Genomic DNA, 25,539 nt, shown 5'->3' on the forward strand with positions numbered 1-25,539 from the left:
CACAGAACCGACACCAGAATTTAAAAGTTTGTTCCTTCAATGAGAAACAGACGAAACTTGTTTTCTGTTTAGTTTTCACATCCTTCCATCGGGTAACACTATCAGACAAATGTTTCCATTGTTGTGCTGATGATTCTCAGCTGCACTCATCTACAAGCATGCCTCAAAGACATAAAGAGCTGGATGACTCAGAACTTTCTGCTTCTAAATTCAAAGTGAAGTCGTTGCCTTTGGACCCGAGCGCTTCAGAAAGAAACTGTCTGGTTATATATTTACTCTGGATGTCATTTCCTTGGCTTCTGGTCCTACAGTGAGGGACCTTGGAGTTATTTCTGACCAGGATCTGTCCTCTGACGCACATATAAAACAGCTTCTGCCTTCTTTCCCCTTTCGTAATGTTGTTAAAATCAGGAACTTCCTGTCTGAAGCAGAAAAACTGCTCCATGCATGTGTTACTTCAGGACCGGACTGCTGTAATTCTTTATTATCGGGCTGTCCCACAGATTCTCTGAAAAGCCTCCAGCTGATCCAACATGCTGCAGCCAGAGTTCTGATGGGAACTAATTGGCTTGAATTGGACCTGAACTGATGTTTGATGCACTTTGATGCTTTATGAACGAAACTGAATTAAAAGGGTATTTTGTGTCTTTTTCTTTAAATTTAGAATATTAGATTGATTTAAAAAATAATTAACGGTAAAGACACTGAAAAAAAAGCCTCATTCTGCCACTACATCCTCTCCTCCTCTGACTCCTCCTGCTCAGCACATTTTTCTTTTCTGACTCCTCCTCTGCCTCCTTCTATGACTCCTCCTCTGCCTCCTTCTATGACTCCTCCTCTGTCTACTCCTCTGACTCCTCCTCTGACTCCTTCTCTGACTCCTCCTCTGTCTCCTTCTATGACTCCTCCTCTGTCTCCTTCTATGACTCCTCCTCTGTCTCCTATGACTCCTCCTCTGTCTCCTATGACTCCTCCTCTGTCTCCTATGACTCCTCCTCTGTCTACTCCTCTGACTCCTTCTCTGACTCCTTCTCTGACTCCTCCTCTGACTCCTATGACTCCTCCTCTGTCTACTCCTCTGACTCCTTCTCTGACTCCTTTTCTGACTCCTCCTCTGCCTCCTTCTATGACTCCTCCTCTGACTCCTCCTCTGTCTACTCCTCTGACTCCTTCTCTGACTCCTTCTCTGACTCCTCCTCTGACTCCTCCTCTGTCTCCTTCTATGACTCCTCCTCTGTCTCCTTCTATGACTCCTCCTCTGTCTCCTCCTCTGACTCCTTCTCTGTCTCCTCCTGACTCCTCCTCTGACTCCTTCTCTGTCTCCTCCTGACTCCTCCTCTGACTCCTTCTCTGACTCCTCCTCTGTCTCCTTCTATGACTCCTTCTATGACTCCTCCTCTGTCTCCTCCTCTGTCTCCTCCTCTGACTCCTCCTATGACTCCTCCTATGACTCCTCCTCTGACTCCTCCTGCTCAGCACATTTTTCTTTTCTGACTCCTCCTCTGACTCCTCCTGCTCAGCACATTTTTCTTTTCTGACTCCTCCTCTGACTCCTCCTCTGACTCCTCCTCTGACTCCTCCTGCTCAGCACATTTTTCTTTTCTGCCTCCTCCTCTGACTCCTCCTGCTCAGCACATTTTTCTTTTCTGCCTCCTCCTCTGACTCCTCCTCTGACTCCTCCTCTGACTCCTCCTCTGACTCCTCCTGCTCAGCACATTTTTCTTTTCTGACTCCTCCTCTGACTCCTCCTCTGACTCCTTCTCTGACTCCTTCTCTGACTCCTTCTCTGACTCCTTCTCTGACTCCTTCTCTGACTCCTTCTCTGACTCCTTCTCTGACTCATGTTCTGGGCATCCAGCAGCTATGAAAAGGCTTTATGAAATATGAAATATAAAGGCGTCCTCCTTGGATTTCAGCCTCCATATTTCTGTCAGCTCAGAGGAGGCCCTGGTAAAAATATCCGGCATGTGAGTGAACAAACAGCCCCGACAGGAACACTTCCCACTCTCCCTGAACAGTATCGATCTCCCTTAAAGACTCTGCCTCCCTCTTCATTTTTCTTTAATATCCCGGCCTTAAATCTCTCTAAAAACATTTTATTTCACAGAAACTCTAAATCTTCATCCCTTTCTTCTTGTCTAAGCTTCTCAAATGATCCGAACAGACTCACGTTTCTCTGTTTTCAGCCTCTCAGCCTCTTTCTAAGTGTCGGCATTTGACTGTTTTGGAACCGGCAGCACGTACCTATCTCCCGCAGCACGTACCTATCTCCCGCAGCACCTACCTATCTCCCGCAGCACGTACCTATCTCCCGCAGCACCTACCTATCTCCCGCAGCACCTACCTATCTCCCGCAGCACCTACCTATCTCCCGCAGCACGTACCTATCTCCCGCAGCACCTACCTATCTCCCGCAGCACCTACCTATCTCCCGCAGCACCTACCTATCTCCCGCAGCACCTACCTATCTCCCGCAGCACGTACCTATCTCCCGCAGCACGTACCTATCTCCCGCAGCACGTACCTATCTCCCGCAGCACGTACCTATCTCCCGCAGCACGTACCTATCTCCCGCAGCACCTACCTATCTCCCGCAGCACCTACCTATCTCCCGCAGCACCTACCTATCTCCCGCAGCACGTACCTATCTCCCGCAGCACCTACCTATCTCCCGCAGCACGTACCTATCTCCCGCAGCACGTACCTATCTCCCGCAGCACCTACCTATCTCCCGCAGCACATGCCTATCTCCCGCAGGACGTACCTATCTCCCGCAGCACGTACCCATCTCCCGCAGCACCTACCTATCTCCCGCAGCACGTACCCATCTCCCGCAGCACGTACCTATCTCCCGCAGCACGTACCTATCTCCCGCAGCACGTACCTATCTCCCGCAGCACGTACCTATCTCCCGCAGCACGTACCTATCTCCCGCAGCACGTACCGATCTCCCGCAGCACGTACCTATCTCCCGCAGCACGTACCGATCTCCCGCAGCACGTACCTATCTCCCGCAGCACATACCTATCTCCCGCAGCACATACCTATCTCCCGCAGCACGTACCTATCTCCTGCAGCTGCTGTCTCCAGGTGTCGGCCTCGGGAGAGTCGGGGTTGTCTGCGATGAGTTTTCTCAGAGCGCTCTTCAGCTCCTCCACCTTCCCGGTGTGCTCTGCCAGCTCTGAAATCAGCGCCTGGAGGACGAGGATGATGAAACATTCTTAAGTTTTTGGAGTTTTTGGAAAACTCCAACTTTCTGGGGTTAGAAGATGCTTTGACCTTGTTCTCCTGGGCCTGAGCTCGCACCAGCTCGGGCTTGGAGGGGGAGGCGGTCTGCCCCAGCTTCAGGCTGTTCTCCCGGTCGCTCAGCCACTTCTTCAGCTCCTCGGCGCCCCGCCTGGCCTCCTGCCGCAGCTCCAGCGACGCCTGCTGGCGACTCAGACGCTCCTTTAGCTCCCGGCCCAGGCCGTCGTATCGGCCGTTCGCGTCGGAAACCGCCAGCTGGAGCTCCGTCAGGTCTGAGGGCAGAACGGACGCAGAAAGCTCATGCACGGAAGACGCTTTTTTACAGGAGGCAGCGCAGATATCAGAGCGATGCTGAGCCAGTCTGACAGATGTTTTTAATGGACAGAAAGCTGACGGGACAGGACAGGAAACAGTAAAACCGAGCACACAGCTGTCAGCATTATTAATACGGCCGTTTATTAAATTAATCCCATCCGTTTACTCACTCTATCAAAGTTCTTATGGACCTGATATCTGGGCTTTCTGAGTGTGTGTGATGAGGTGAGGTTACGGGGCAGAAAGGAGAAGACACAGCTGGAGGAGGAGCTCACCTTTACAGGTGTGAATGCCGTTCACACTGCTGGGACCTGCTGAGCCATTGATTTGAGGGGCACCTGGGAGAGAGACACACAACCGGCTGAGAACAACAACACTCATGCAAACACCGTCACACCAACCGGGCGGAAGCAGCTGCAGACATGCTGACAGCTCTGAGCGAGTTGGACAGAAGCCATGAAACAGACATCAGTGAGAAGGACAGAGGAACCTCATGGATGCTAACACACACAGCAGAAAAACATCACTTTGTGTTAAAGTTTGGTTCTAAGAAAACAGAACCAGGCATGTAATTTAACAAAGAACTGGGCCGAGCTCATCTAGCTGTGGTTTCTGGAGCCATGACCCTGAAACTTTGGTGGAGGCTGCTTTTACACCCTCACCCGTCTGCAGGTAATCTGCTGCCTGGACGCTTCCAGAACGCCGTTACTGTAGATTCTGTAAAGGTTTCTCTTCCTTTTAGCCCCTCAAACAGCTGTTTTTAAGGGTTACTGTAGATTCTGTAAAGGTTTCTCTTCCTTTTAGCCCTTCAAACAGCTGTTTTTAAGGGTTACTGTAGATTCTGTAAAGGTTTCTCTTCCTTTTAGCCCCTCAAACAGCTGTTTTTAAGGGTTACTGTAGATTCTGTAAAGGTTTCTCTTCCTTTTAGCCCCTCTAACAGCTGTTTTTAAGTAGGTCGCACCTAATTCTCGGGTTGTTTCTGTTCCCTACCTGTAATAAAGTCTGTGACTGTTTAACAAAGGTTCAAACAAATGAACAATTTACAGATTCTGTTTTTTGTTTCATTTCAGGAAACGTGAACATCATTAAACTCCAAACTTTTTATTCCTACAGTCTCAAAGCATAACAGTGATCAGTAGCAGCTGTTCGTGCTCCGTATCAGAGGAAGTCAGAGAGAATCAATCATCAACGTAAAAGAATCCAGCTGTTTTTGTTGTCTCTTTTCTCGTGATTGAGTATCCATAAGAGCGAATCATTTGGAAACCCTCCTGGTGGTTTTTCTTCCTCCTGCTTCGTTTGTAAATCTCACCCTGACGGTTTCTGGTGTGAAAACAAAGTAATAGAACAGGGAGGGAGCGTGAAACAGTGCTAGTGTCCTTACCGGCTTTGGTCTGAGGAGCGGTGATATCGATGATGAGGGTCTCCAGCTCTGAGCCCGTCTTGTTCAGGTCCTGAATTCTGGATCCCTGCGACTCCCAGTCATTCAACAAGTCCTGAAGTCGTAGGACATTTCAGCTTGAAACATATTCTCATTCACACCGTAGGAAAGATTTAATCAGCCATCACACGCACCGTGAGCTGCTGGACTCTTCTCTGCAGGCTCTCGGTGTTGAGGTTGGCCTCTTTGGAGGGAAGCTGGTCCTGCGCCGTCTGGAGCCACCGGGCGAGGGAGCCCGAGAGGCCTCGGAACCGCAGCAGCCGCTGCTCGCAGGCCTGAACGGCGGCGAACCTGAGAGTGGAGAGACGGGAGGGGAGGCAGAGGATGGGAACAGGTACGAGGAGGGTGAAGAGTTCTGCAAAGGAGGAGCGAAGAAGCTGCAGGCAGAGGGAAGTGAGACGGTTCCTGCACCACATTCTCTAGATAAAGACATGAAGCATTCGAGGCCTCGAGGCAACATTAACACGACCTTGACCTCCGTCTCTTTGTGGATGTACGCATGTATGATCTGTGGCTGGAAAAGTGCTGAGTTCCTGCAGACCAAACAGGCCGAGAAGCCGCCTGGCAGCGAGCTGTATCATTACCGCGCTGCTATTTTCTCTCCTTAGGGATTCGAGGCTGCGAGTTATCCGAGACGGCAGTTTATAGGCCGGACAATGAGCCGTGTTCACCCTGCACATACACACACACACATATATATCTGTATGCACATAGAGTGGACATAAATTCCCGGCCGCCCTGCTGTGTTCTTAACTGATTCGACATCAAACTGGACCGGCATAAGGAACGACTGTTTCGTGAACTCTACAGATTTAGTTTTAGTAAAGATTAAGCAAATTCTTTTAAGACAAGATTTGGAAACAGTAATTCAGCTGCTCCTGGAGGTACTGAGGCCTAAACTAAGGCTTAGAGGAGACAGAGCTTTCAGTGTTGCCGCTCCCAAATTAGGGAACGATACATACGTTACATATTAGAAGTTTCCCTTTATTGTCCACTTTTAAAACTCATCTTAAGGGGATAGTTCACCTCTTTTGACATGAAGCTGAAGGCGTTGACGAAAGTAGTCCGGCTAGTTGGCTGGGGCTTAAAAAACAATATGCGTTCAAAAGAGTAATACATTTGCATCACAAAATCGTTCTCCAGGAAAAAGTCAGACCTCACAATCGCTTGGCCCAATTTTCTCTCCCTTCATATCACTGCCTGCTGTGTAGACCGTGCAGACCAAGCTTTTTCCTGTTGAATGGTTTTGTGATGCAAATGTATTACTCTTTGAACGCATATTGTTTTGAGAAGCAAGACGCTTTATTTTTTAAGCCCCAGCCAACTAGCCGGACTACCTTCGTCAACACCAAAACTCGGCTGGAACTCTGCTCACAGGACGCAGCAGGGGGTAGGAAATGTTCATAAATGATGCTTCTAATATGGGATGTCATACAGCTTCATGTCAAAAGAGGCGAACTATCCCTTTAAGGCACATTTTTATTCTTTGGCTTTTAACACATGTTGAGACTTTTGCTCTTACTTCTGTTATTGTGTTTTATTGTTTCTGTCTTTTCCATATTTTGCATGTTTATTGGTTTTTGTCTGTGCAGCACTTTGTCGCAGCTGCTGTTGTTTTAAAGTTCTTTATAAATAAAGAAGAGGTAGTTTAGTTCAGTCTGTCTCACAGAGCCATTATTTTAATCTAATTCTTTCTCATCTCTGTAGTTTGATGCTTTGAAGAAGTTCGGATCAGACTCCCGTTGAACTGAATATTTAAAATTAACTGACTGATTCGTGTGTAGCGCCCCCTGGTGTTCCTTAAGGCGACCAATCAGCTGCCATCTTTTTTGAGCTGTTTACCTTTCATTGACATTTTCTTCCAGTTTGTTGAACTCCACTGTCACATCTTTCACATGGTCCAATAAGCTCTGAGTACCGCTGAAGGCTTTCGATTGGCTGAGCTCGGTGCCGAGGCTGCAGAAGGACTTCAGCTGGCCGGCTTCCTGCTCCAACTCAGACCGGACCTCCTGAAAAACGTTGCAAAAGAGAAAAGCACCACTTCAGACTTCACAGGCTCGAAGAAAAGGCTCGACGCAGGTTGGAAAGCAGCTCAAACCTCGATGGTCTGCCTGTAGTCGTCCAAGCCGCGGTCCGGCTGGCCCGCGGGGCTCAGAGCCTTCAGCCGGCTGTGGGTAAAGACCTGCAGGTCGGCCCCCAGCCGCTCGTAGCTCTCCAGTTTGGGCAGCAGCCCCTTGAGCTCCGCCTCCCTCTCAGCCTGCCCGGCCTGAGCAGCGGCATAGCGCTGAGTCAGCTGGTCCAAACCGCCCTGCAGGCCCGAGGCCGTGGAGGCATCGGAGCTCTGCAGGAGTCTGGAGACGGACTCCCGTGTTGCCTCCACGCTGCCCTGCCTGGACAGTAGCTCCTGGCGAAGTTTCTGCAGCAGGAAGAAGAAGGTTGGACCGTCACGTTCTTTTAAAGCGTCCGGAAGACATTCAAAGACGCCTGTTTACGGTCCCACCTGGTTCTGGGTCAGAGCGTCCTGGACAGCCTGTGCAGTGGGCTCCACTGGTCCAGGGGCCGCTGCCAGTTTGTCGAGCCAGCTCAGCAGAGCCCTCAGGCCCTCCTGGACGCTGACGGACTGCGCCACAGCTGTCTGCAGCTGCTCGGCCCGCTCGCAGACGGACGCAGAGAGGCTGCCGAATCTCTTCTCCAAACCGTCTGGATAAAAACGTTTAAAGCCGTCAGTGAGAACAACACAAACCAGAAACCACCTTTCCTCACTTTACTCTCTTTTTCCCCCGTTTAATTTCTCAGATGATATTATGTACATGTGACATTATTGTGATCATTAACTGGTGTTTCCCTGTTCCAACAGGTATCCTTTGAATGCTGTTACAGTGGTTTTTCCCCCTCTTTTCTGTCTTCTCAAACCCCAGCTGGTGGAGGCGGATGGCCACCCTTCCTGGTTCTGGTTCTGCCAGAGGTTTCTTCCTGTTCAAAGGGAGTCGTTCCTCTCCACAGTCGCCTCAGGCCCGCTCAGGCCGGGAGATTGGACTGAAGAGAAGTTTCAGTGCAATCTGTCGGTTTCCTTAGCTAGGAAACTGTTTTTGAATTGGCTCTACACTGGAAAGAATCTAAATCTTGCCAAGTATATTTGTCTCATTGAGTATCTCATTACACTTAATATAAGACACAACTGCCTAACAAGTACCATTTCAGCCAGATATAGGGACTTGTTTTAATACAACACATCTTGAATATCTTGTTAAGTGAAAAAGTCTTGAAAACATCTTGTTTTGAGTCATATTTCACATGAAACAAGCTTTGTTTTCATTTGAAGAGGTTTTTAAGCTAATTTCAAGATCACTTTTAACTCAAAAGTCCCAAATATCACATCTTATTTCAAGAAATCTTGACAAGCCGATTTTCATTAGTTCCATTGGCAGATTTTTTTGCTTTTTTCAAGCAAAAACGTCTTGTATTTGCTGTTTTTTTTACTTATGTTTGGATGAATTAATTGGATTATTTTGTAAATACTTATAATTACAATGAATTGAATTCCAATTGGCTTGAATTGGACTTTATTATTTTAGTGCCTTGAGATGACATTTGTTGTATTTGGCACTATATAAATAAAACTGAATTGAATTGAAACTTCAGATTGGAGGAAACAGGATCTGGGACTCGACCTGCTGCGCAGAGGATGTCGACGGCTTTCAGAGAAGGAGCTTCGTCCGTGCTGACCAGGTCTCTTCCGGCTCTCTTCACCCTCTCCAGCTGCACCGAGCGCTCCGCCAGCTCGTCCTGAAGCAGCTAAAAACACAGGAAACAGCTGATCAGCGCTCTGTTGCGGTGCTCTCCCTCATGTCGTGTGGAAGTAAACCGTCGTCCTGGATTCACCTGGACCTGCCGTAAAGTGTTCTGCAGGTTCTGTGGGTCCGTGTCTCCGCTGGACTTGGCTACGCTTTGGTTCTGTTCCTGCGTGCTGAGCCAGGAGTGGAGGGAGACCACCTCATCCTGGTACTGCTGGTATCTCTCCAGCAGGCCGGACAAACGCCCGCCCAACTCTGTCGACTGCACAGAAGCCATTTTTAGTTTTAATGGTGTGCACAGAGAAAAAAACGGAAAAAGACAGAAAGTCTGTGATGTCTCACCTTAGTGTGCAGGGCGGTGTATCTGTGGTTAGCCTCGTGCAGCTTGTCACCGACCAGCTGCTTGGTGCCGTCCAGAGCTGGGTCTGATCCACGGACCTGCTCCAAAGCTCCCTGAACAGAGTCCAGAACCTTTTGTCCAGAGATGGAGACAAAGCGCAGGTCCGCCTTGTGGCAGATGACGTCCTCGGCGAGCTGGAGAGAGGGAAGCATTCACAGGTTAGCAGCAGGTAAAGTTCAGCTGCAACCACTTTTCCTCTTTACAGAAACACGGCAGCTTCAGCTCGATGTGTGGGGAAAAAGTGAAGAGATGACAAGTAAAGTTCAGGAGTTTCTCAGATGAAAAAGTGTGACTGTGTGAAGGCACCGCAGAGGCGTGGATATGCAGCCTGAGCAGGAAAACTCCACTTCCACGGATAATTAGAGAGCGGGAAAAACAAAAGTTCACTTAAGCTGTGTGTGTTTTAAATCTGTGTTTAGATGAAGATATTTCTCAGGCCATTTAATTCACTTCAAAGCAGCTGAAACCACACCGAGCCACTTAAACTGCCAGCAGCCTCAGGCAAGCTCTCACACTGAGCCTAAACTTTAGGAGGTTTCCAGCGCTGTTCTCAGGGTTGCTCTGCAGAGCGTTGGAGGATCTGTCTGCAGGTCGGGGACAGCCTTTGCTCCCCTTTCAGCAGCTCGGGGTGATGCATATACAAATGGCTGGAGATTCTCAGTGAGGATGTGTAATGGGGGGATTGGGGTGTATTTGCTGCACCTTTCTGTGCTCCTCCAGCCTGTCCTTCAGCCCCTGGGCATCGGTTTCTCCTTCCCCCAGAGAGCGGAGCTCCTGTTCACTTTGCTCCAGCCAGGAGCCCAAACCTCCGTGTTCCTGGAGGAACTTGGTCAGCTCGTCTTTCAGAGCCTCGGACTTCCTCAGCCGGTCCTGAGACACACAGTTACGGCAGAATCAAACCGTTATTTAACAGCAGAAACACCCGTAGAACAGGGATTACGTGCAGGAAAGCTGTGCATTCGGACACAGATTCACACTGGCAGCACCTGGCAGCTCTGCAGCCGGTCTTGGTGCTGGGCCTGCAGCTGGTCCAGCGCAGCACGGAGCCGCTGTTTCTCTTCGGGGGGAACCGTGGAGTCGGGCTGCTCCAGAAGGGAGCGAGTGGATTGGCTGATCTGCAGCAGCTGCGCCTGCTGAGCCTGCAGCTGCTGAAGCTCCGCCTGCGGGACGAATCAGAGACGAGAGGTCAGAGCTCGGTGACACGATGAGGCGTTTATCTTAAAAGGTTAGAGCCGGCGTCACTGAGAGGCTTTCACCTGCAGCATCTCGGTGTGCGACCTCACGGCGCCCTCTGGCTGTGAGAGCGGAGCGTCAGTGACACTCTGACTGGCTGCAGCTCCTCTGCTGGCTGGTTGGTTAAGGGAGGTCAGCTCGTTCAGGAGGGAGTCTATCTGGCTCTGGGTCTCCTGCAGATCCTCCACCGCCTTCGCCTGCAGAGGTGGAGCGGTGTTAGCAAATCAAATCAAATCAAATTTATTTGTAGCACATTTCATGTACAGAACAATTCAAAGTGCTTCACATAAAATAAAAGCATTGTAGCAGGGAGTGGAAGAAGCATTAAAAATACATAAAAGAATATAAAGAGAAACAAATAAAATAATTAAAATGATTTAAAACCAGCAACAGTCCAGATAAGTTCAAAGATATCGTGCAGATTTCATGCATAGACACATGAGAAAAGAAATGTTTTTAACCTGGATTTAAAAATATCTCCATTTGGTGAAAGTTTAATCTCCACTGGCAGTTTGTTCCACTTGTTGGCAGCATAACAGCTAAATGCTGCTTCTCCATGTTTAGTCTGGAGTCTGGACTGGACCAGCTGACCTGAGTCCTTGGACCTAAGAGCTCTGCTGGCTTTATATTCTCTGAATATTAGCCTGGAAGAGCTGCAGATGTTCTGCATCTGTGGACTGAACCTCTCACCCGTTGCGTGTTCTGCTGGACGGTTGTGCTGATGGCTACGTTGACCTCTGACAGCGACTTGTTGGCTGAATCTCTGAGGCCACCGTACTGCTCCTTCAGTCCTGTTAGCGTCCTCTGGAGGTTCTCCTTCTCCTCTGGGCTCAGGCTTTCTCCTCGCTCTGCCAGAAACTCCTCCACTGACCGAATGGCCTCGGCTATGCCCTCACCTTTGGTCTGGAGGTCCTTCTGCACTTCCTGAAAGGACACGTTCAGCGGACTAAATAAAACCCAGAGTCTAAGAGACTGAAACTGAAGGCAAGGCAAGTTTAAGGCAAGTGTATTTGTATAGCACACACTGGAAAAAATGCCCCTCCAAAAATAAGTAGAAAAACAACAAATACCAGACGTTTTTGCTTGAAATAAGCAAAAAAAAATCTGCCAATGGAACTAGTGAATATCAGCTTGTCAAGATTTCTTGAAATAAAATGTGATATTTGGGACTTTTGAGATAAAAGTGATCTTGAAATTAGCTTAAAAACCTCTTCAAATGTAAAAAAAAAACTTGTTTCATATGATATGTGACTCAAAACAATTTGTTTTCAAGACTTTTTCATTTAACAAGATATTCCAGATGTATTGTCTTCAAACAAGTCCCTATATCTGGCTGAAATAGTACTTGTTAGGCAGTTGTGTCTTATATTAAGTATAATGAGATATTTGGACTAGAAATTAGACAAATATACTTGGTAAGACTTTGATTTTTTCCAGTGCAATTAAACGACAAGGTGATTCAAAGTGCTTTACAGATACATTAAAACAGTAGAAATAAAAAGCACGATTTAAGTTTTAAACAAAAAAGAAAGAAATAAGAACAATAGATAAAATCATATAAAATCAGGAGTTAAAATGTGATTAAGTGTTGAAACCCAAGCTTCAGATTTGGAAGGCGGTTTCATACCTTTAGCTTTTTCTGCTTCTCTTGCAGTACGTTCACGTCATCTGACTCTGCTCCGGCCGTCTGATTGGCCAGCAAGCTGGCAGCTCCAGCCAACCACATGTTGAGGCCTTCGAGTTTCTGGGAACATTCAACTTTCTGTTGTTGCGCCACCTGAGAGAGGAAGGAGGGAAGGCAACAAAGACCCACAGGAAGAGGAGATGTGAGCAACCCTGATAGGATTAGTGCATCATGAACAGTGCATTAGACACACGTCAGCATTTCTTCAGCAGTTACAGCTAAACTGCACCTCAACAAAATTCAGTTTGCCAAGCTTTGAGCAGATTGTGTCCAGAGTTCACACACACACACACACACACACACACACACACACACACACAGAAACCTTTCGATCTGAAGGTCGGTCAGGCACACAACACAAAGAGAAACCAAACAAATATCTGTTTATTTGTTGTTTTTCCTCCTCCTCCTGAGCTTTCAGGCGGGACAAGAGGAAAAACGGTTAAAGCGCCCTGCGGACGCTTCTGTAGCCAGTTTCTTCAGTGGCAATCTGGAACAGCAAGGCAGACAGGTTAATGATCCACATGTTACAGGGACGTGCAGAGGAGCCGACACACAAGCACAGGAGTCTGTGGAGTGTTCCAACTGTGGTGGAGGTTAGCTCCAACACAGGCTGGGCTTCTCCAGGTTGTTATACGGAGGAAAGCACAGCGACAGAAGGACAAAGCTCAACGTCAGGAGGCCAACATGGCCGCGGAGCGTCTGAAAGCATCTCGTTCCAAACCTCTCTGTCCCTCGCCATCTTCCTCTCTCGGCACGCCTCCTCCTCCTCAGCCCTCTGGCGCCGCTGCCGCTCCTCCTCCCGCTCCCTCTGGGCGGACAGAGCGTCGGCCCAGGCCTGCGCTCGGCCGCACGCCCTGTGGAAGGCCCCCTGCAGCTGCTGGAGCTGCCCCAGGAGCTGCCTGCTCTGCTCCGGGGCCAGATCCTGCGCCCGCTCTGAGATGAACACCTGGATGTCGAAGACCAGGCTGTTGACCTCGCCGGAGCGAGCCGTCAGGGAGGACTGGAGCTCCTGAGAGGAGGCAAAAAGAGGAAGAGGAATTTAAGCAAGAGTCCGATGCCGTAAAAGGAAAGTTATCCAAAGACATCAACAACTTTTTGCACTTTTAGACGCAAACCAAACGCGACTGAACAGCTCACACTGGAAAAAAAAAAATCAAAGTCTTACCAAGTATATTTGTTTAATTTCTAGTCAAAATATCTCATTACACTTAATATAAGACACAACTGCCTAACAAGTCCTATTTCAGCCAGATATAGGGACTTGTTTGAAAACAATACATCTGGAATATCTTGTTAAATCAAAAAGTCTTGAAAACGAATTGTTTTGAGTCCCATACCATATGAAACAAGCTTTTTTTCACATTTGAAGAGGTTTTTAAGCTAATTTCAAGATCACTTTTATCTCAAAAGTCCCAAATATCACATTTTACAAGCCGATTTTCACTAGTTCCATTGGCAGATTTTTTTGCTTATTTCAAGCAAAAACGTCTTGTATTTGTTGTTTTTTTACTTATATTTGGAGGGGCATTTTTTCCAGTGCAAAGAGTTCAAACTCTAAACTGAAAGCGTAGAGTTGTACCTTAACAAACAGAATATTACTGTGATATAATATATGATGTATAGCATGGTGAGTCTGGTGTGAAAAGTTAATGAGCAAAACATATTTAAAAGGCACACAAACTTAAATAATTTTGTTTTTAATAAGTTCAGGAAGTGTTCAGAAAGTAAAGCAAAGGTCACAGACTTATGACTACTCAGACTGCTCCAACCAGCAGTTAGCAGCTCTGTGCTCCTCTCAGTGTTTTCGGGTCTGTTCTGTCATTAAGTTCATGAGAAAGAAGCTTTATTTCAGAGATCTGCTCATAAAATGGATAGAGAGGCAAACAAAACCCAGTTTGACCGCAGAATCCCCCCCGGATTGGTTCTGCTCGGTTCTATTGCACACATAAGCTAGCTCAAGCTAAATTATTCTACAATTTTACTGACGACTGCGATCAAAACTGCTGCATTTTAGAACCAAGTTCTGGACCGAAGGAAGTTAAACTGCAGCCAGAGATCACTGTTGGAAGAAAACATCCTGCTGTAATAAAAGAAAGGTGAAGATGAAGAGAAGAAGGCTGCAACAGGATGAAGATGCTAAACGGACCTTAAAAACCCACCATGGACCATCTGAAGAGGTACAAGCTGAAGTTCTCTGATTAAAACATCCAAACCCTCCAAAAATAAGTAAGAAAAACAACAAATACGAGACGTTTTTGCTTGAAATAAGCAAAAGAATCTGCCAATGGAACTAGTGAAAATCGGCTTGTAAAATGATTTCAAGATTTCTTGAAATAAGATGTGATATTTGGGACTTTTGAGATAAAAATGATCTTGAAATTAGCTTAAAAACCTCTTCAAATGTCAAAAAAAATTAAAACGAAATTTGACTCAAAACAATTTGTTTTCAAGACTTTTTCACTTAACAAGATATTCCAGATGTATTGTCTTCAAACAAGTCCCTATATCTGGCTGAAATAGTACTTGTTAGGCAGTTGTGTGTAAGTTGCAGTAAGTGTAATGAGATATTTTGACTAGAAATGAGACAAATATACTTGGTAAGACTTGGATTTTTTCCAGCGTATGAGTGTCTCCCAGACCCGGGAGGTTTAGCAGACAGGAGCTGGTTGAAATGACGCTGGACCGTAGCGGAGGCCGTAAACGTGGCCTCAGCTCACACAACTTGCCTTGCAGACATTCAGCTGATCCTGGGTGTCGGCTCCATCCGTTTCCTCCGCCTTCTCTCCATCCATCTGAGCCTCCGTCTGCCCCAGCCACGACAGCAGCCCCTCCACCCGCTGCCCCAGCGACTGCTGCTCGGCTGTCACCGCGTCCTGAAAGAGGCGTCACAGCGGTGACCACGGAGACGAAAAACAACCGATTCTACCCGTCTGTGAGGGTCGCCGCCTCCGTTACCTTACACGCCTCCCTGTGGCGTCGCAGATCCGTCACAATGCCCTCAGAGAGCGCTCTGGCAGCCTCGTACCCTCGAGCCAAGCTCCGCCCGTCCTTTTCCAGAGCCAATAGGAGCTGAGGGGGAACGTCTTTGGGGCAGGGCTTCAGCAGCTGCTCAGCAGCCTCCACCTCTTTGCTGATCTCAGGCTCCAAGTCGCGCAGCTCAAAGTCCAGAGTCTGGCAGACGGATCAGCAAAGGAAACAAAAGCGTTTTTGTAATGAACTAATCTTTAAATCACGTTGTTCGTCCGACTCTTTTAACCGTTTGCCGTTGGTCCAACGCTCACCTGAGTCTGGTGAATGATGTCGTCCAGCGCGATGAGGCTGCGGCCCACCGCCTGCTGCTGCTGCTGCTTCAGCCGCACCTCCACGTGTCTGATCATGGAGACCAGAGCCACGAGTCGCTGGTCGCGCTCCAAGCACTCCTGACGCATCAGCGATGACTGAGGGAGAAGAAGAAGGAAAAACATGTCGAATCACGCTGGAAACTTTCACCTGAAAACGTGTAAACACCCAGAATCTGACCTTCTTAACCGTGGATGTGGCCTCCTCCTTGTTCGACACAGTTGTGCTGACTTCTTCTTCTTCTTCTGCATCAGATTCGGTAGCTCTGGGGGACTCAGACTCCGCTGAGGCATCTCCTGCAGGGGAAGGTTTCGTTCCTGCAGAGCCGACCTGCTGCTGCTGTTTCTCTAAAGACTCGGGAGCATTTTTACCGTCGGACTCGGACGCCTGGCGTCTTTTCTTCTTCTTACTTCTTCCCGTTTGTGGAGCGGGAGCCACAGACTGAGCTCTGCTCTGGATCTCCAGTTCAGGAGGAACATGGTGAGAGAAGCCAGAGGATTGGCTGTCAGCTCCGGTGTCTGACTGGGATCCCTCTGACACTCGTATGTGTGGATCACCAGCAGCTCTGTCCTTCCTCTGATCTGCAGCCACAGCAGAGCCGTCTGAATCGGGCTTTGTGGTGAACTTCTCTGTGTCCAGCTCAGCTTTGTCCGTCCCTTTTGAACTCTTGAACTTCTTGCTCTTCTTGCTTCTTTTACTGGTTTCTTTTGGCTGGACCAAAGCAGAAACCGTCTCAGCATCGCTTCCCAAACTTCGGCCTTTCTCCCGCTCATTTGCAGAAGCCTCTAAACGTTTGCCCTCCACGCTCTCTTTGACCACAGGCGCCTCCTCTGCAGGCTTTTCCAGCTTCGTGCCGTCCTTGTTGACAGCGTTTTGCTCTTTGCTGAGCTCTGGTGACTCGCCGGTCCTCCTCACACCATCCCGACCCTCCACTTCGCTGCCATCTTGCAGGCTTTGTGCTTTCACATCCTTCTTCCCCACCTCCTTGCGCAGCGCCTCCAGCTCCTCAGCAGCCTGTTTCTCGCTCACTCCTTTCTCAAACACCTTCTTCAGAATACTCTCTTTGGCCTTCAGTATCAGAGCTGCCTTCTCATCCTCGGGCAGAGTGGCTTTCAGAGGCTCCTTCCTTCTCTTCAGCTCCTTGTTGCTCTCTGACCAAGTCTTGTCCTTAGATTCTTCCTCTTTCTCATCTCGTTTCTCTTCCTCTTCACCTTTTTCTACACTCTTTGCTAAAACTGCTTCATTTGCACCTTTCTGCGGCTCAGTCGGCGTTGAAAACCCGAGACGAACAGAAACCTCGTCCTTTTCCTTCTCTTCTGAAGCCTTTTCAGTGTCGGATGTCTGATGGATCCTTGCTACACCTTCTCCACTTGGAGGACCAGCGAAAGCTACGACATTTACAGCCTCTTTGGTTTCTGCATCAGCTGGAAGCTTCGTCTCTGGAAGGCGTGTTTCCGTTTCTACGTCTTTACTCTTGGCCTTCTTTTTATTCTTCTTCTTCTTTTTGCCTTTATTTTCCGGCTCATTGCTTTGAGAGGCCACTAACCGTCCGGCCTGCTCCACATCAGTGCGAGTTTTGACCTCCAAGCCTTTGAGTTCCACCGGTTCCTCCACTTCTTTCTGTGCTGCTACATCCTCCCTTCTATAACCATCTCCACTCTTGTTGGACAGCACTTTGGTTTCTGCTGCCACGGCCGGCTTTTCTTCTTCAGAAACATGACCGATCGCCATCGTGCTCTCGGCGCTGGGTCCACGCTCAACCCTCACCAGCTCCTCACGGACCCCTACTCGGACCCCGGCTCTGACCTCTTCCTGCGTGGACTCTCGGATGATCATTTCTCCTCCTTCAGCCTCAGTTTTCCTCTCACCTCGCTGCAGTTTCTCACCCTCATCCTGCTTGGGAAGTCTCTCTGGTTCAGCGGCGTCTTTCTGTGACGCCATCTCATCTATGGCTCGCTGAACTCTCTTCTCGACATTGGTTGCAAACACAGATAAGACGTCCATGGACTGATCCGGCTCTCCCCCTGAGCCTGGTCGTTCTGCAGCTGAGTCATAGAACACCGACCGACTTGAAGCCACGCTCGTCGGTGTCTCGCCGCCCCCCCGTGTGACTTGGACGCCTCTCTTGGGAGGTGAAGATCTGGAGGAAACATCAGACCAGTATTCGGGGCTGTCTGGGCTCGTCCCTGAGGATAAAACAGCAGAGCTGCATGTTCCATTGGATGAGGCGACCGGGGTGGAGCCGTCTCCTGAGCTCTGGATCTCTAAAGCCACGTCTTCAGAGATCAGTCCTGATGCGACGGCGTCGCTGAGACTCGAGACTCGCCGTCCGGTCGCAGGATCGACTAAACCTCCCTTCAACACCTGGCTGCTGGCGATTTCCTTGAGCATGTCATCTCCAACTAAACCTCTCCTGGAGGCCTCAGGCAGCGGGAGTCTTTCTCCGGAGCGGATGTCAATGATGCCGCCGCTGTCTGCCTGGCTTTGGAGCAACCTCAGAGCTGGAACCGGGTCCACCCGCTGTAAGGCAACCGCCTCAGGAAGAGTCAGGCTCCGCATGCTTCGCTCGTCCTGAACACCTCGGAACGGCTTCACCTCCAGGAAGCGTTTCCCCGTTTCGATGTCTATCTTTCCCTGGTTCACCAGCTCTGAGTAGGGCACGATGCGTGCAGTCTGGGGGTCGACGGCGCCGTGCTTCACTGCGGGGGACGCCATGATGTCACCGGCTGCGCTCTCGTCCAGAAGACCCTTAGAAACAGCCTCCGTCAGGGTCAGCTTGAACCCGGTGTCGGGGTCCAAAACAGCCCCGCTGGATGCCTGAAAAACTACGGCTTCTGGGTGAGCCGAGGCGCTGACCTTTCCTTCATAGACCCACTCCAGTTCTTCCAGCCCGGGAGCGACGGACCGGTCCACCAGTCCTCTGTCGACAGCATCGGTGACTGAGAGCCTCATGCCTGAAGCGTGGTGTATGATCCCGCCTTCAGCCACCTGCCTCGCCAGCACCTGATAAGCCTCCCCTGGGGTGATAAAGCCCTTCTGAACTGCTTGCTCCAAAGGAACCGGGGTCTTGGACTCCGGGTCCACCACGCCCTCCATCTGTAACTGTAAACTGGCTTTCCTGAGGGCTGTTGCTGAGTTTGCATCTTTTCCTTTGCACGCCTTCTCTAACGCCACCAGATCTTCTCTTTGGTCCTCGTCAATCAGCCCCAGGTTTGCTGCTAAAGTGACGGAGACTTTCTTATCTCTGCGCAGATCAACGATCCCGCCCGACGCCACCTGAGCTTCCAGAAGTCGATCGGCGGTGTTGGAGTCGATCAGCCCGGCCTGAGCTGCATCCTTCACGCCGCAGATCTGTCTTTTCTCCACGTCCACAAAACCTGCGAGCGTTTTATCCGACTTCAGCACACTCCACATTAGATCTTCATCCAATAAACCCTCCTGCATGACCTCCTCCATGCTGAGAGACTCGCCGCTGCTGGCATCGAGGAATCCCCCGAACAGACCTGCCTGCGCCATCAGTTTAACCGCCGTGTGACCAGGAAGCACGCCCTGCGCTACGGCCTCGTCCGGCAGCAGCTTTTCTCCATCCTCCGTCATCAGACCTCCGTGTTTCAGCTCCAGGACTAACCTCTCCATCTCAGCGTCCTCCCTTTGCTTCTCCGAGCCCGATTCAAAGCGATCCGCCTGAGATTCAGCGCGCTTTACGGCAGTCTCTGTTCCAGCCACATTCGGTTTGATTACTTCCAGTTCAGCCTGCGTTTGGTGAGCATCTTTGCTCTCTTTGGACTGTCCCACAGTCACATCTTTGCTCTCTTTGGACTGTCCCACAGTCACATCTTTGCTCTCTTTGGACTGTCCCACAGTCACATCTTTGCTCTCTTTAGACTGTCCCACAGTCACATCTTTGCTCTCTTTGGACTGTCCCACAGTCACATCTTTGCTCTCTTTAGACTGTGCCACAGTCACATCTTTGCTCTCTTTAGACTGTCCCACAGTCACATCTTTGCTCTCTTTGGACTGTCCCACAGTCACACCTTTGCTCTCTTTAGACTGTCCCACAGTCACATCTTTGCTCTCTTTGGACTGTCCCACAGTCACATCTTTGCTCTCTTTAGACTGTGCCACAGTCACATCTTTGCTCTCTTTGGACTGTCCCACAGTCACATCTTTGCTCTCTTTAGACTGTGCCACAGTCACATCTTTGCTCTCTTTAGACTGTGCCACAGTCACATCTTTGCTCTCTTTGGACTGTGCCACAGTCACATCTTTGCTCTCTTTGGACTGTCCCACAGTCACACCTTTGCTCTCTTTAGACTGTCCCACAGTCACATCTTTGCTCTCTTTGGACTGTCCCACAGTCACATCTTTGCTCTCTTTGGACTGTCCCACAGTCACATCTTTGCTCTCTTTAGACTGTCCCACAGTCACATCTTTGCTCTCTTTGGACTGTCCCACAGTCACATCTTTGCTCTCTTTAGACTGTGCCACAGTCACACCTTTGCTCTCTTTGGACTGTCCCACAGTCACACCTTTGCTCTCTTTAGACTGTCCCACAGTCACATCTTTGCTCTCTTTAGACTGTCCCACAGTCACATCTTTGCTCTCTTTGGACTGTCCCACAGTCACATCTTTGCTCTCTTTAGACTGTGCCACAGTCACATCTTTGCTCTCTTTGGACTGTGCCACAGTCACATCTTTGCTCTCTTTGGACTGTCCCACAGTCACACCTTTGCTCTCTTTGGACTGTACCACAGTCACACCTTTGCTCTCTTTGGACTGTGCCACAGTCACATCTTTGCTCTCTTTGGACTGTCCCACAGTCACACCTTTGCTCTCTTTGGACTGTACCACAGTCACACCTTTGCTCTCTTTGGACTGTCCCACAGTCACATCTTTGCTCTCTTTGGACTGTGCCACAGTCACATCTTTGCTCTCTTTGGACTGTCCCACAGTCACATCTTTGCTCTCTTTGGACTGTCCCACAGTCACATCTTTGCTCTCTTTAGACTGTGCCACAGTCACACCTTTGCTCTCTTTGGACTGTACCACTGTCACATCTTTACTTGCTTTAACTCCTTTCAGTTCCTCACTTTCAACATCTTCCTCTGGTTTGGGGGGTGCCGTTATGATGGCACCATCCCCGGGTTTGGATTCACTCGTTACCATCTCTACCATTTCTTCCTTTTGTTCTCTTACTTTTCCACTTACACTGATTTCTTCTTCAGCTACAAAGGCTGAATCACTCCCAACACGTGACTTCTGCTCCAATCTTTCCCCGATAACCTCCACTCTAACTTCCTTTTCTTCTTCACTCGCTGCTCTTTCTGTCATATTAAAGTCTCCTCCCATTTGAAGCCTCACCCGCTGATCTGCAGCCAAACTGCTCGATTCTCCAGCAGCTGTGCCTTCCACCATCGTTACCAGCTCTGGGTCGAGCAGCACCAACCGTTTTCCATCATGAGCATCCACGTAGCTGTGGGTCATGAGGTGAAACAGCAGCTTGTGTCTGGCTTGTTCTTCAGGGTCGGCTCCATCCGCCGGTGGAGTTTCCCACGTGAAGCCTGGGGAAGATGATGGAGAGGACGGAGGCGGAGAGGAGCTGCTGGAACCCCAGCTCAGGCGGTTTAGAGACGGGGTGCCCGACTGGTTCATGTTGGGGAGAACATCTGGAATGCGGATGTCTCGGAGACAGCGGATAACACTTGGCCCAACGGCCTCCTCAGCAGCCTGATTTAGGGGCAGGACCTGGAGGGTCTCCGGGTCGTACAGAGCCCCGACGGTGCGGCGCTGCCTCAGGATGCCCTGTGCGAGATCTCCTGAGATCACTCCTTGTTGAAGGGCCTCAGCAATGGGTAGAAGTTCCCCAGATTCGGGCCAAAGGAGTCCCATGAAAGCCCAGAGAGACTCGAGGACCGACAGAGCCAGAGGAGTGGAGAGAAGGTCCCTTTGGATACTCTCCTCTAAATCCAGCCGTTCTCCACTCAGAGGGTCGATTATTCCCCCATTTTGCAGCTGTCGCGCCAGCATGGCGCAGGCTAATTCCTGATCCATAAGGCCGTGACGAACAGCCTCATTGATGGTCAGCCGGTGTCCGGATCGCGGGTCGGCCACACCACCAGCAAAGAGCTGAGCTTCCAGAAGCCGGACCGTAACTTTCCGCTCGATGAGTCCCTCCTGGACGGCGCGGAAGATGCCGACTTTTCTCCCAGAACGGAGGCAAACGCTTCCTCCGACCTGCTGCCTGACGGGGAGCAGGAGGAGCCCCGAGTCATCGTCCAGAATGCAGCGCAGCTGCAGCTCGGGGAGATCGACCCGTTCAGCCGTGTTTGGGTCGATCAGCTCTTTGTGCTGAAGCCTGGACTGCAGCCTGCTTAAGATCCTGGGAGACAGAAGCCTCAAGTCCTCCGCTCTCTCCAAACTCAGAATGTTCCCAGATGCATCCCTCAGGCCACCAGTGTTCATCTGGCACTCCAGGATCCGCAGCCCCACCTCCTCTCGGATCCGCCCAGAGTCCACGGCTGCAGCCACGGGCAACGCGCCTTTCTGCGGCGCGGCGCTCTCCACCAGCTCCAAGGCGCCCTCCAGTTCCGACAGAGACCGGCGGGTGCGAGCGTCGACGAGGCCTCGGCTGAGACCCTGTTCCAGGGAGAGCCTGACGGGGGAGTCGGGCTGGAGGAGTCCGCCCAGAATGAGCTGAGCCTCCAGCAGCGCCCGGCAGGTGTCCTGGTCAATGAGGCCGCGCCGCGCCGCCTGGAACACCGAGAACGTCTCCACGGTTCCGAGGTCGATCACTCCGGCGACGGCAGCTTGGTTCTGCGGAAAGAAACAAAACGGACGTCCAGTTTAAATCCATCCTTCCCTCACTGGGTCATTTTATTACGTTACTATGTTATAATTATTGTAGCGTCACATGAGCAGATCTGAGAACCAGAAAAAAGAGGAAAACCCAAAATCACCTGCCAACAATGCTGTTTAAATATCATTTGTATTAGCATGTTAGCTATCAGCACAGACTTAAAGGGATAGTTCGCCTCTTTTGACATGAAGCTGTATGACATCCCATATTAGCAACATCATTTATGAACATGTTCTTACCCCCTGCTGCGTCCTGTGAGCAGAGTTCCAGCCTCGTTTTGGGGTTGACGAAGGTAGTCCAGCTAGTTGGCTGGGGTTTAAAAAATAAAGCGTCTTGCTTCTCAAAACAATATGTGTTCAAAAGAGTAATACATTTGCATCACAAAATCGTTCTCCAGGAAAAGTCAGACCTCACAATCGCTTGGTACTATTTTCTCTTCCTTCATTTCACTGCTTGCTGTGTAGACCGTGCAGACCGAAGAGATTGTGAGGTCTGACTTTTTCCTGGAGAACGATTCTGTGATGCAAATGTATTACTCTTTTGAACACATGTTGTTTTGAGAAGCAAAACGCTTTATTTTTTAAACCCCAGCCAACTAGCCGGGCTACTTTCATCAACCCCAAAACGAGGCTGGAACTCGGCTCACAGGACGCAGCAGGGGGTAAGAAAATGTTCATAAATGATGTTGCTAATATGGGATGTCATACAGCTTCATGTCAAAAAAAGCGAACTATCCCTTTAAAGCTCCATTATGTTCCATATTCTAGGATATTCTCCTTTCAATACTCACCGTCACTATTCCTAAACAAGCAGTAAGCATGCAACAAAGCAAAAGTACCAGGAAGTGCAGAGACAGCTGGAGATAAAGGCGAGCGGAGACCTTCTGAAGAAGGAAAGAGTTCAGAAGAAGAGAGTAAAATGTGCACGAGAGTCAAACTACACAGCAACAGTTAGAGAGAAAGCGAGCGCTACTTACCGTACGGGCTGGTCCCGTGGCGGGCGCACACTAAGGGGCCAGCGTTTGGCTCGGCAGAGCGAGGCGCGACAGGTGAGAAGCTGGTTGTTAGCATTCTGCATGCCACTCTTCAATCTGACTCTAAACCCCGAGAGGGCTCAGGAAAAACTGCTAAAAATCTACTGAAAACGACAACTGGAATCAGATAATGTGGCGAGAACTGTCCCAACTTTTTAAGAGCCATTTGATTACCTTACCCTGTGTTTATTAACAGAGAAAAAAGGCTCTTATTCGAACTTTCAGCGCACTAAGACGGCAAACGGCTCCGAGCACAACTAACCGAGCAGATAACGGATCTAAGACTCAGAAAGTCTGATTTAGTCCTGCTTTGTTTTCCGTCTCTCAGATCCTCGGCGTGGATGTCCACATTTCTCCTTTGGCAGCTGTTAGTGAGTTTGAAGCACAACGCGGGTTTAAAGTTTCACACATTAATAGAATGCATTAGAACAAACACAAAAATCCCCATTCACACACACACACTTGTGATCTGGACACAACATGCTCAAATGGTGAGGTGAGTGTTGGCTTTTTTTCTTGCACAGCTGGCCTCCGGTGCACTTACACTCTGTTACAACTTCCCTGAGTATTTACAGTCACATTAAAAGTCTCTTACATCCACAGGTCTTCGGGTTTGGCTGAATTATCATCAAGGAACAATTCAAACTGGAAATTCTGACCCACATTCCATCCATTTTTAACTGATGTACCGAACTAACCAGGAGAGGAACAGTTTCATGAAAAGACAGCAGTGAATGTGTGATTCCCTCAGGCTGACAACACTGTGATAAACTCCTGATCCAGACCTCATTTCTTTATATAAAACGCTTCCAAGCAGCCAGACTTTCTTTAATCTTTTAAACTGGTCCTGAGCAACAGTTCTCCAGCTTTCTGAAGGTCTTTCAGAGTTTTTCTTTGGACATTTTCTGCTTTTTCACTCATTTTCACTCAGTTTCCTCTGTGTTAAGCCTTAACTCTGACCTATGAATCATTCAGGCAGGAAAAAGGCTCCTAACTCAAGGGATGAACCAGTGTTGTGTCCACACAGAACAGACAACTTAGCAAAGAAGCCGTTTTAAACTGGATCTTTAGGCACTTTGTTCCCAGCAGCCTGTCACAGAGACACATCATTTGTTCCCATTTCTTTAGCTGCATCTCTGCACTGGAAAAAATGCCCCTCCAAAAATAAGTTTAAAAACAACAGCAAATACAAGACGTTTTTGCTTGAAATAAGCAAAAAAAATTGCCAATGGAACAAGTGAAAATCGGCTTGTCAAGATTTCTTGAAATAATATGTGATATTTGGGACTTTTGAGTTAAAAGTGATCTTGAAATTATCTTAAAAACCTCTTCAAATGAAAAAAAAAAGCTTATTTCATGTGAAATATGAATAAAAAAAAAATGTTTTCAAGACTTTGTCACTTAAGATATTCAAGATGTATTGTATTAAAACAAGTCCCTATATCTGGCTGAAATAGTACTTGTTAGGCAATTGTGTCTGATATTAAGTGTAATGAGATACTCAATGAGAAAAATATACTTGTTAAGATTTAGATTTTTTCCAGTGTGAAAAACAGCAAAGATAACACAGTCTGACCGACAGAAAACAGGATTTCTGCAGCAACAAGGTGATTCCCAAAGAGCTGTTAGCTGAAAACTTGGCATATCTCAGCATGGTGTGCAGTGTGTCCTTAAAACATTTGAGGAAACTGGACAAGTGGAGGACAGAAGAAGAAGTGTCAGGCCTAAAGAACTATCTACAGCAGATGAACAGGATCTGAAAGTGATGTCCTTAAGAAAGAGGAAAAAATCCAGCAAAGACCTGACACAGGAGCTGAGAGATGCATCTGGAGCTTCAGCTGATCCATCTGCTGTTGGCCCAAGCCTCATCAGAAATGGGCTCCATGGAAGGGTGGCTGTCAAGAAGCCGTTCTTAAGGAAGGGAAACAGGGAGAAAAGGCTGAGCTGTGCCAAAGGACACAAGAAGTGGGCTGAAAATCAGTGGCAGCAGGTCTGATGGAGGGATGAATCCTCCCCAGAGCTCAACATTACTGAAGCAGGGTGGGATCATGTTGGCAGAGAACGGAACAAAAGGCAGCCCACATCCAAAGAAGAGCTTTGGGATGTCCTTCAAGAAGCCTGGAGAACTATTCCTGAAGACTCCTTAAAGAAAGGACAGAAAGCTCGTCTGAGAGGGTTCAGGCTGAGTTGGAGGAGAA

The 25,539-nt window shown here is 49.0% G+C and overlaps 1 protein-coding gene across 21 annotated transcripts in view; it reads right to left on the bottom strand.

Moving 5' to 3' along the window:
- Positions 1-25,539, bottom strand: part of macf1a (microtubule actin crosslinking factor 1a) — a 286,863-nt gene that overhangs the window by 76,233 nt on the left and 185,091 nt on the right. For 18 of the 21 annotated variants that reach the window (XM_075449488.1, XM_075449490.1, XM_075449487.1 and 15 more), the window contains 21 exons: positions 15,633-22,265; positions 15,395-15,550; positions 15,069-15,284; positions 14,840-14,986; positions 12,835-13,122; positions 12,054-12,203; positions 11,117-11,350; positions 10,450-10,623; positions 10,180-10,353; positions 9,896-10,063; positions 9,136-9,327; positions 8,882-9,055; positions 8,671-8,794; positions 7,500-7,699; positions 7,098-7,415; positions 6,842-7,008; positions 5,134-5,290; positions 4,943-5,054; positions 3,837-3,899; positions 3,280-3,518; positions 3,065-3,194 (listed from right to left, as the gene is read on the bottom strand). In XM_075449488.1, the coding sequence (XP_075305603.1) occupies positions 3,065-3,194; positions 3,280-3,518; positions 3,837-3,899; positions 4,943-5,054; positions 5,134-5,290; positions 6,842-7,008; positions 7,098-7,415; positions 7,500-7,699; positions 8,671-8,794; positions 8,882-9,055; positions 9,136-9,327; positions 9,896-10,063; positions 10,180-10,353; positions 10,450-10,623; positions 11,117-11,350; positions 12,054-12,203; positions 12,835-13,122; positions 14,840-14,986; positions 15,069-15,284; positions 15,395-15,550; positions 15,633-22,265 (10,216 nt within the window). The remainder of the gene's footprint in view (positions 1-3,064; positions 3,195-3,279; positions 3,519-3,836; positions 3,900-4,942; positions 5,055-5,133; positions 5,291-6,841; positions 7,009-7,097; positions 7,416-7,499; positions 7,700-8,670; positions 8,795-8,881; positions 9,056-9,135; positions 9,328-9,895; positions 10,064-10,179; positions 10,354-10,449; positions 10,624-11,116; positions 11,351-12,053; positions 12,204-12,834; positions 13,123-14,839; positions 14,987-15,068; positions 15,285-15,394; positions 15,551-15,632; positions 22,266-25,539) is intronic. The other 3 variants (XM_075449489.1, XM_075449474.1, XM_075449485.1) reach the window with 2 other exon arrangements.

The sequence above is a fragment of the Odontesthes bonariensis genome, chromosome 18 (assembly GCF_027942865.1).
Source record: "Odontesthes bonariensis isolate fOdoBon6 chromosome 18, fOdoBon6.hap1, whole genome shotgun sequence".
NCBI classification, from domain to species: domain Eukaryota; kingdom Metazoa; phylum Chordata; class Actinopteri; order Atheriniformes; family Atherinopsidae; genus Odontesthes; species Odontesthes bonariensis.